The sequence below is a fragment of the Schistocerca americana genome, chromosome 4 (genome assembly GCF_021461395.2).
Source record: "Schistocerca americana isolate TAMUIC-IGC-003095 chromosome 4, iqSchAmer2.1, whole genome shotgun sequence".
Taxonomy (NCBI): domain Eukaryota; kingdom Metazoa; phylum Arthropoda; class Insecta; order Orthoptera; family Acrididae; genus Schistocerca; species Schistocerca americana.
In genome coordinates, this window is record NC_060122.1 from 36,510,791 (window position 1) to 36,522,801 (window position 12,011).

Below are 12,011 nucleotides of genomic sequence, written 5' to 3' on the forward strand. Positions count from 1 at the left end.
ATAGAAAATTATAAAATAAACTCGCCATAAACATTTTCACCACCTGCATATCGACAAACGTGTTTGTGGTTACAAGGGGGTCCACGACGTTCGGATGACCGATTTACGTCTGACACTTTTAGTAGTGCATTAGGAAAACATAATGTGCAAGTAGTAAGGCGTACTACCACAGTCTGACATAACACTTGCGACACTCCATTTCGTTTTTGTTACTCTCAGCGATAGCGGCGCCCCAAGTGGTCAGCTAGTGGCACTTCTGAATACGATGTCGGATGAGTGCGAATACAAACGTTTATATTGATTTGTAACGGAGTTGTGAAATAAGATGTGTATATAGTACCATAAAAATCGACAATAACTAAAAAATTAAATCACATTTGTGATTATTTAGTCGTCTAAGAGATCGCGGAAGATACGAAACGGTGCATTACGACAGTTTTATTTAGATTTCTTTTGTAACGTACAGACGTTTGCTGAATAACGTCGTTTTCCTTTAATAACAAAAAATCGCTGGTAAACACTACAAGACCTGACCTTTTACAGAAAGGTGCCATGCATCTATCTACACTTTCAGCCAAATCAGTGAATATGGAACGTAGGAAACCCGTATGGAATGTAATACTTATGTTATTGAACGTATCAAATAAGCCACCACAACTGTAGCTTAAGAGAAAATCACATATATGTGATAATAAATCGCCAAAAGCGATAAAACTGTTTCCCAACACATGAGACACGAATTCTACAAATGTTGCTCAATCTGAGCCACAACCGGCAAGAATCCTCAGTACATTGGCTTGATAATGACAACCGATCACAACAGAAATATTTGCTTCTCTCTCTCTCTCTCTCTCTCTTTTTTTTTCCTTTATTGAGTTTCGATTCCCCCCCCCCCCCTCCCTAAAGAGGGGCGGGCTGGCAGCAGCATAGTACGCCGCTCTTCAGCCTAGAGAAATTTGTTTTAAAAAGATGAAGATAATAAATAATAAAAGCAGGCGATAAAATCGGTGACTTACATGGTAAAATGGCGGAAAATTGTGGAACTTAAAACATAAAACAAAGGCTTGATGATGCTAATAAAATACATATGAAGCAAACAGGTAAAATAATAGACAGACAATTAAAAAACACGGCGACAGTCTCGTTTCTGTTCGCAAGAGAGATAAAATTCACACTCAGCGACAGCATGATCTGTTCGCAACACTTTGGAAAGACGAACAACACTGAACATTCACTTGAACACTACACTAAAAAGTGACACAAATATGATATACCACAGCCGAGGGCAGACGGGGGAACCTGGACAGATGATGGGAAAGAAAAGGGGGGGAGGGAGGAGGGGGAGGGGCAGGGGATGAGAGGAAAAACGAAGTGGGGGAGGGGGGAAAGGAGCCGATGGAGGACGAGGACCCATAAGAGGGGGGGGGGGGGGGTTGCTTCTAACGCATGAAACGTATTTATATAAGCTGCAAATATAGACACATTCGAAAGTATTTTGTCATAAATGTGTCGTAGCTTATGGAATAAGTGTGGTTTGGCTGTTTTTACATATGTTTCACGATAATTTATGTCCCCTGATAACTTACTAACGCAAAAATGTAACCCCTATCCCATTAATTAAATAGAAAATAATTAAAGACGAACATTATCCTTACGACACATGTATCTGCTTTCTACCGCTTAGATCGCTAGTGTCGCTCCATCTGTCAAACGGTAACAACTTTCATACCAGTGTCGTGACTGGTACTAGTAAGACGATTTCGAGAAAATCGCAAGAGAAGTTTTACGCATCAATGATGTAGCGGAGCTCAGCGACCCTCAGCACGAGTTGGCGGCCGTCATGGGGTTAGCGCAGGATCAAGTCATACTCATCTTATTTTTCTTTTTTAATTCATATTTTTTCATGACTAGGCTTATTATTTCGTACATATTGCATCTGAAAGGAAATATGACGTATAGGCACATATATTTGTATGAAATTATAATGAATTTATAATGTTATTTCGCAATTTACTAATTTCGGTTATTACAACAAATATTATGCGGCTTTTATTTCTGTAGCCAAGTTAAAAACTTTATCAAGCGCCTTCAAACGTGTTCATATTTGATTGACAGCGAACGAGAAATTGCCTGTCGTGAAAACGTTATTGTAATAAAGTCAGTCGTACATCGCAAATGTTCGGCACCGACATATAAGACAATGTTGTTTTACGCACGGTTTGAATCCAGATTGTCTCAAGAAAAAGAAAGTTATCTAAATTTTAACTAGCTTAATTTTTCCTTAGAAAATCTCAAGATTCCTTGTGCATGCGGTAAAACTGCATTCATTCGATGTAGTAGGTGCCGTGTCTATCATCCTGCTACTTGTAATGTCGAAAGCACATCCCACGATTAATCGTACATTAGTCTCATCTCTGGAATATTGTAACTCATTATTTTATTCAATAAAATTATTGCACCTTTATTTATCGAAGTTTGACTTGGGCGTTCCCAGTCTGTCCCTCGTCCTCGAAACCTGTGTCGCAGATCGAAGCGACCAGGGGCGAAACAGTTGTCTGTAGCTGACCGATTGCAGATGTAAGGGATTTCGGAAATCACGTCAATCATACATTTACAGGAAAACATGATGCGATTGGTCATTTACTTGTCGATGATTATAATATTTGTTACGATAATAAGCTGTGAACCGTGGACCTTGTCGTCGGTGGGGTGGCTTGCGTACCTCAGCGATACCGTAGGTGCAACCATAACTAACTAACGGTGAGGTATCTGCTGAGAGACCAGACAAACGTGTGGTTCCTGAAAAGGGGCAGCAGCCTTTTTAGTAATTGCATGGGCAATGGTCTGTACAATTGACGATCTGGCCTTGTATCATCAACCAAAACGGCTTTGCTGTACTGGTACTGCGAACGGCTGAAAGCAAGGGGCAACTACAGCCGTAATTTTTCCCTAGGGCATGCAACTGTACTGTATGGTTAAATGATGGCGTCCTCTTGGTAAAAAATTCCGGAGAACTCAGGAGAATGTCGTTATCAAGAGAGACAAAACTGGCGTTCTACGGATCGGAGCGTGGAATGTTAAATCGCTTAATCGGGCAGGTTGGTTAGAAAATTTTAAAAGAGAAATGGATAGGTTGAAATTAGATATATAGTTGAAGTTAGTGAGGTTCAGGAGGAACAGGACTTCTGGTCAAGTTAATACAAGGTCAAATAGAGGCGATGCAGGTGTGGGTTTAATAATGACTAACAAATCAGGGATGCGGGTAAGCTACCATGAACAGCATAGTGACCGCATTATCGTAGCCAAGATAGACACGAAACCCACGTCTACAACAGTAGTACAAGTTTATATGCCAACAAGTTACGCAAATGATGAAGAGGTTGAAGAAATTTATGGTGAGACAAAGAATATTATTCAGATAGTTAAAGGAGTTCAATAATAGGAAAAGGAAGAGAAGGAAATATAGTAATTGAATATGGACCAAGGAAAGGAACGAATGAGGAAGCAGACTGGTAGAATTTTGCACAGAGCATAATTTAATCGTCGCTAACACTTGATTTAAGAATCGTAAGAGAAGGTTGTATGCGTGGAAGAGAACTGGAGACAAAGGTTTCAGATAGATTATATAATGGTTACACAGAGATTTCGGAATCAAATTTTAAATTGTAAGACATTTGCAGCGGCAGATGTGAATTCTGGCCGCAATTTACTATTTATGATCTGTACATTAAAACTGACGAAATTGCAAAAAGGTGGGAAATTAAGGAGGTGGGATTTGGAAAAGTTGAAAGAACCAGAGGTTGTTGAGAATTTCAGAGGGAGCACTAGGCAACAATTGCCTGAAATAGGGGAAAGGAATACAGTAGAAAACGAATGAGTGGCTTTAAGAGATGAAACAGTGAAGGGAGCAGGGAATCAAATAGGTGAACAGACAAGGCCTAGAAGAAATCCTTGGATAACACAAGAGATACTGAATGTAATTAATGAAAGGAGAAAATTTAAAAATGCAGCAAATGAAGCAGGCGGAAGGGAATACGGACGTTTAAAAATTGAGATTGACAGGAAGTGCAAAATGGCTAAGCAGGAATGGCTAGAGGACAAGTGTAAGGATTTAGAAGCATACTTCACTAGGGGAGAGATAAATACCGTATATAGGAAAGTTAAAGAGGCCTTTGGAGAGAAGAGAAGCGGCTGTATTAATATCAAGTACTCAGATGGAAAACCAGTCCTAATCAAAGAAGGGAAGGATGAAAGGTGGAAGGATTATACACATAGTATCTATACAAGCGAGATTAACTTGAAGGCTATATTACAGAAAGGGAAATGGATGTTGATAAAGATGAGATGGGAGATAGGATACTGCGAGGAGAATTTGACAGAAGTTGAAACAAGGCCCCAGGAGTAGACGATATTCTGTCAGAACTACTGGTAGCCTAGGGAGAGCCAGCCGTGACAAGTCTTCCATCTGGTGTGCAAGATGTATGAGACAGGCGAAATACCCTCAGACTTCAAGAATACTTAGTAATTACAATTCGAAAGAAAGCAGTTGTTGACAGTTATGAAAATTACCAAACTATCAATTTAATAAGTCATTCCTTACAGAAGAATGGTAAAACTGGTAGAAGCCTAGATTGGGGATGATCAGTTTGGATTCTGGGGAAATGTAGAACACGCGTGGCAGTACTCAAGCAGAGACAAATCCACATTTATAGCATTTGCAGTCGTAGAGAAAGCTTTTGATAATATTAACTAGAATGCTCTCTTTGGAATGTGAAGGTAGCAGGGGTCAACTGCAGTGAGCTATAGGCTATTTACAACTTGTACAGAAACTAGACGGCAGTTATAGGAGTTGAGGGGCATGAAAGAGAAACAATGGTTGAGAAAGGAATGAGACAGGGTTGTAGCCTATCCCTGATATTCAGTCTGTAAATTGAGCAGACAGTAAACGAAACAAAAGAAATATTTGGGACTTGTAAGAGCAGCTGAACAGAACAGACAGTGCCTTGAAAGGAGGATATAAGAAGAATGTCAACAAAACCAAAACAAGAATAATGGAATGTAGTCAAAGTAAATCAGGTGATAATGAGGGAAACGAGACACTTAAGATAGTAGATGAGTTTTGCTATTTGGGGAGCAAAATATGGTGATGGCTGGAGTAGGGAGGATATAATATGGAGACTGGCGATGACAAGGAAAGTGTTTCTGAAGAAGAGAAATTTCTTAATACTGAATATAGATCTAAGTGTTAGGAAGTCTTTTCAGAAGGTGTTTAACTGTGTGTGGAGGTGAAACATGGACAATAAACAGTTTAGACAAAGAGGCAATAGAAGCTTTCAAAATGTGGTGCAACAGAAGAATGTTGATGTTTTGATGGGTCAATCATCTAACTAATGAGGAGTTATGGAATTGAGAGACAGGAAATTTGTGGCACAACTTGACCAAAAGAAGGGATCGATTGTTAGGACACATTCTGAGACAATCAAGGAATCGCCAACTTAGTATTGGAGGGACGTGTGGGGGTAAAAATTGTAGGGGAAGCCAGGAGATGAATGTAGTAAGCAGATTCAAAAGAGTGTAAGTTAGTTATTTGGAGATGAAAAGTCTCACACAGTAGTCAAACTGAAGACCACAACAGCAATGTGGTGCTACTTCAATGAATGTGGTTCCATATAGGGCGTGGGAAGAATGATTACTTAAGTGGCTCCTTGCTCATTCTAGTTACTCTCCTACAGGAGTGACACACAGATGTTTGCAGCATATTTCTAGATCCTTCAATTGATACTGATTCATGCCATTTTGTAAGTAGCCTTTCATGGGACAGTTGACAGTTGTCTGCCATTTCAGGATCTCCAGCATTTCTGTAGCCATTTGTGTCACCCTTCTTCATATACATACAATATCCCCTGTTAGTCCTACTTGGTATGAGTCCCACACACCAGTTTTCTAGAACAGGTCACACAACTGCTTTGTACAATCCCCTCTGTAGGCTGATAGCATTTTGCCACTATTCTGTCAATGAACAATAACCTGCTTTGCCTCAGACTGAGACTATGTGATGATTCCATTTCATACTGCCACAAATTGTTAAATGTAGGAGAGGGTAGATTTTTATGTTTTGTGAAGTGCAATATTTTACATACTGGTATCTCAATATCTAAGGCAAGATGCAAATCTTTTAAATCTTATCAAGACCTGGCTGATGATTTATGCAGTTTTCCTACAAAAGGTACTCAAGTATAGATAATCGTATCATCTGTGAAAAGTCTGAGGTTACTATTAGTATTGTCATTGAGGTCATAATAATAAAGCATGAAAACAAGCGTCCTCTAACATTCCTCTGGGACACACCAGAAGCTATCTCTGTCGACGACTCTGTGCTGAGGATAATAAGCTGCATCCTCTGTACCATTAAATCTTTATTTTCGATTGTACTTTCATGAATAACGTTGCTGTACTTCATGACAAATGTTTGAGTATTGGCAAGTCTCACAATGTACTATTTCTCACTCTCTCACAGACGGGAACATGGAAGCGCAACAATCCTTCGCCGGGCTTCACGGACCTGAATGGGACGTACTCCCCAAATGCAAACACGAGCGTGTCACTGGAGATGCTCAACGGTAGCCTCGACTCTTCGCTGGCTCACAGTCCGGCACACCCCAGCCCTGAGGTGCGCGCCAGGCAGCTGCGACCCCGCAGTCTGGTGGAGCGTGCACGCATGAATGTCGCGTGAGTATGGGTTGCTGCATCAGCCACAACTGCTATAAATTTATCGTGTCACATGTATGTTGCATAAAATGGCTTTGTACAGCCACTTTCAGAATATCAGCAGTATACCTCTCCTTAGTTCACATTGTAAGTATACTAGCTTCTTACACTGGACAAAGCTGATCATTTCTGTAATAGTCTTATGCACATGAACCATAATTATGGAAAATCATGCAAGTCTTTTGGTCATCCATACCTTTCCATTAGTCCAACATGATATAAGTTATCAGAGAGATGAATAATGCCCAAGAGACAGTTAATGATATCTTTAAGCAATTTTAGTAATTTATTTATTACACCTCCTTAGATTCTTCCAGTGAAAAACTGTCCTGAAGCAAATGCTGGGTAATACCTTGATCCACAAAAACAGACACAGTATATTTTACAACCAACCATAAGTGTCTCTATTTACACATACAACAGAATTACTCTACTTGAAAATAAGTATGTTATACTGTACAACAAAGATAATAATTAGTATTTAACCATAAATGTAATGAGACATCCCAGTCATAAAACTACCACAAACATGCTTGTTTATAGTAATACAAAGTTTCTGATATCAACTGGTAGATTACTGAACACTTTAATGCCAAAGAAATTTATCCCTTTCTGCATTAAGACGAAGTTAGTTTGGTTACTTTGCAAGTCTTGCTTTGATCTCGTATTGTCATCACGTCGATATGACGCTACTACCCAGCTGCTTCCATCTTGCTATAACAGAGCAAGCTTAGTCATATCATCTAACATCTCCCTTTTGCTGCTGTTGATAATGTGGCCCAACTTACAATTAATTATTTTTTTGCTGTAGTTACTTATGATTGATATCACAAGGTTTAAATTAAAAATCACCAATACGAGTATAACTGATGAAATCTGGCATTTATTCATAGTTAGCAGCAAAACAGAGAACAACATATATATACATTCCCAGTAATCCTCATACATTATTTCACTAACCATCATTACTACGTTTCACTTTACTATGGGAGTTAACTTCCCATTACTGCTTCCACTAACAAACTCAACCAAATATACCATTGCCAAGCAATCAGCATTTAGTGATGTCGAACCCCAGTTCATCATTATTATTCAAAGATTCGTCCAGCTTCATCATCAGAAGTGGCATAAGCTCAGAAGCTCAGAATTGGTTATCACTGATCACTAGACATGTAAATGATATTAAAATTCTTATAATAATTTAATACTTTGCTTTGGAATATATTTGGGTTAAAAGTGATTCCACCAGCTTAATAAAAACACACATGTTTCCTGCAGGAGCCCTTCATACTGTCATCACTACAACAGGTGTATCATTTGTGGAAATTTCAGTTCCACAGGCTTCAAAGTGGAAGTTATGTAAGGGATTTAAATATTATATTTGATGAAACATATCATTAGGTTCAACCTTTCTCCCTATAATTTCTAAAATAACTTGCTCTCAATGTGTAACTGTCAGTCTATGGCATTTCAGTTATAAATATTACATTGTGATCGGTGAGACATAATACATGAGCACGGTTTTATAATTGTGGTTTTAGAAGCTCCAATTTGTTGATATTTTGATGCAAAATACACACACTTGCAAGGTTTTTTGCTGCTGGCATCTATTTTGTTATTGAAGTTATTTGCTAGCTTAGCGTCTTCTGGTACACCTCTACTGCATTTAGCTCTACTGATGGTGAAATTTTATGGGAGCTGTTTCATACATAGTGTAAAATAGCATCACTTTTAACAACAGACGTTACTTACTTTCAGATGCTGTTTCAGAGTGGTGAGATATCCCCATATTCAGTAGTTTATTAGGTTTTGTACCAGGTATCTAGTTGACTTTGCCCTTGAGATTCGTCTTTTGAACTAGTTGTATTGTGGGTGCTTCCTTGCACAAAAAAAACACCGCAATAATTTTGGGGTGGCTCTGCTTCAGGGGCAGGAAATTGCACACTAGATTCCATTAATAACATGTCATTTTTGCCTTTGCAGCATTACATTTCACCACTATTTTCTTACTTATTATATCTGACTTTTTTTTATTATTACAACTTTCTCACTAATCTATTGAGGTGCGAATAAAGTGCAGTGTGGAATATTTTCCACAAATTACTTGTACGTACAAATTTTCAAATTAGCTGCATATATTTCAGAACATGTTATTTGTCCCTTCCAGTTGTTTGTTTACACATAACCCCTCAGCCAAGTCATGACACTTGTACTGTCAGCTAAAACAGTTTTCTTTCATGAGAAAACTAGATCTTGTTTTTAATTTCTTGCAACACTGTTTATTAATGCCAGCAAGATGAAAAGTCTTTGCTGCTTATTGGAGATATCTTTTCATGGCTTATTGCTGTCGTTGTACAGAATTTTGCACCAAGGTTTATTTTTCAAGTAAAATTTATATTGCTTCTACTTCAAAAAGTCAGTAGCTATGTTTTGCCCTTGTCTACCTGCATATATTTCAGTTTTATTTGTTCTTGTTGATTTGATGTTACAGATATTTGTGTCTTATCTTGCACTGTTTGTTTCATCATTTTAGACCTGGCAGGCTGATATTTCATCAAAACAATGTAAAATTGCCAAATCTCCAGAAAACACATTTCTTATTTACCTGTATCAACAAATTTTTTTGGCCTGCATTATTCACAATGTCCTTTTTCTTTTCACATATTTCACGAGAACTGCATAATACACTTCCATAACCTGTAGTAGAAAGACTAGAAAGAAGTTACGTGCAAAATGTATGTACATGGATCCTCGACTTGCACTTTCTGTTTGCAGGTGTTGTACTTCACTCTTGCCCACATTTATAAAACAGTCAACTACCATGCAGGATTTGTAGTGTGTTCAGTTCACTACTTCCTTCTTGAAGTTTCATAAATTCCATTTTCTGAGCACCAAATATAAACTACATATATATTCATTCAGCTTAGTATTTTCCCCTTGTAGTTATTACACATTTTCTGCTTATTAGCAGAATTCATATTCCTACAGAGAAACACGTACTGAAATTTTACACTAGTTGCCATGTTGATATTTGGCAGTCCTAGATAGACTTCATCGAGTGTTTTTCATTAACTATCACCTCCAGCTAGCTAACGGCTTCCCACTCTGACACGAGGAATTTTTCTACCGAGCACTCGAACACTAAATTGCAGCAGTATGCAGATTTCAGTCCCTGCTCAAGATAAGGTTGGCAGAACCACAAGCTACTTTAGAGAAACCTAAATTCTCTTTATAAATTGATGAAAAATTCAGGATGGAATACATCTGTGTGATGCTGTATTAGTCGCCACCAAATAAAAGAGAGGATGAGCAAGAGACATGCACCTCGTTTTTTATTTGCGAAAAGCTGATTCTGATTTCTGTAGCAACCAAATGGACAGTCTTACAGTGTGTCCAAAAATTACTTTTAACAGTGCAGTTTCCAAGAGATGAAAATTATACCAATTATGATTAAAATCTGTGAAGAGACAGAAGGAATGCGCAATAAATTTCAGTTATGTGTATGAGGATAGATCACCATTCACCAAGTAGAAGAGACACTGAACACCCAGCAGCCAAATAGAAAATAAAGTACTTGTCTCTTGCTCATCCTCTCTTTTATTTGGTAGCATCACACACATGTATTTAATCCTGAATTTTTCATTGGTTTATAAAGAGAATTTAGGCTTCTCTAAAGTAGCATGTTGTTCTGCCAACCTTGTCTTCAATTGGATAACTGAACAAGGTAGCTCAGATATTGAGATATGGACTTATAGATAGGATAGGAAGGGGAGTTGGGGTTGGGGACTAATCAGTTCTCATCTGGCTGTAATGATTTGTTTCCTTATGCCACTTGAGGTAAATGCGGGATTAATTCCTACAATAAGACTGTAATTTTTTCCCATTCATCATCACCTAATTCACACAGGTGCTTCACTGTAATTGCTCAGACATGGACTGTCTTCCTTTCACAGTTGGGTTCACTTTTAGTGCCCACAGAAATTTTCCCAAGTAATACATAAATGTTGGGACACTGTAGCACAAAACTTGTGTGTTTTCTTATATAGGAAATTAAAAAAGCCAAACACAAGGCAAAAATAAACACCTGTGTAAGATGGCATGTTCATTTTATTTCCAGTCCATTACTAGCACAGTTCCCGTTCTTGCATTTATAAAATGGACAGTACTTTCAGCATGTGAAATTTAAGATCCTGTTTTCTTTCAGGTGGCTAGACTCGTCTCTATCAATTATGGAACAGGGTGTCCGTGAATTTGACACGCTTTGCTTGAGATTCAAATTCTATTCATTTTATGACCTTAATGTGAAATACGATGCAGTCAGAATCAATCAAATATATGAGCAAGCCAAGTGGCAGCTGCTAAATGAAGAAATTGACTGTACTGAAGAAGAAATGCTGATGTTTGCAGCCCTACAGGTAAGCACTGGAAATATATATATATATATATATATATATATATATATATATATATATATATATATATATATATATATATATATATAATGGAAGGAAACATTCCACGTGGGAAAAATTATACATAAAAACAAAGATGAGGTGACTTACCGAACAAAAGCGCTGGCAGGTCGATAGACACACAAACAAACACAAACATACACACAAAATTCAAGCTTTCGCAACAAACTGTTGCCTCATCAGGAAAGAGGGAAGGAGAGGGGAAGACGAAAGGAAGTGGGTTTTAAGGGAGAGGGTAAGGAGTCATTCCAATCCCGGGAGCGGAAAGACTTACCTTAGGGGGAAAAAAGGACAGGTATACACTCGCACACACGCACATATCCATCCACACATACAGACACAAGCAGACATATTTATGTCTGCTTTCGTTCGGTAAGTCACCTCATCTTTGTTTTTTATATATATATATATATATATTACATGTGATCAAAATTTGTAAGTGTCTTAATTCTTTTCATTATATTATGTATGTATAGCTTTCCAAATGTAACTTATCACTGAATTCCTAGAACTGGCCTTTGGAGATTCCTTGATGACAAAGTACAAAAATTTGTATTGAAAAACTGCCACTCTTTTAGAGAATGGGCACAATTCGTATGCTTGAATGAGGTGTGGTTGATCTCATCGCATTCTTATTTTTCCTCTGTCATTAATCCAATTTTGAAGATTACCGATGAATTTGTTTACTTGTGTGGCACATCTCAAATCAACAGTTTTCCACATTCTCTACATAAAACTTATGACCTACAAATGCCTGTGTAATGAGATGGT

The 12,011-nt window shown here is 38.0% G+C and overlaps 1 protein-coding gene across 1 annotated transcript in view; it reads left to right on the forward strand.

Moving 5' to 3' along the window:
- Window positions 1-12,011, forward strand: part of LOC124612497 (unc-112-related protein-like) — a 617,439-nt gene that overhangs the window by 570,465 nt on the left and 34,963 nt on the right. The window contains exons 4-5 of the mRNA XM_047140736.1: window positions 6,518-6,729; window positions 10,973-11,183. Of these exons, the coding sequence (XP_046996692.1) occupies window positions 6,518-6,729; window positions 10,973-11,183 (423 nt within the window). The remainder of the gene's footprint in view (window positions 1-6,517; window positions 6,730-10,972; window positions 11,184-12,011) is intronic.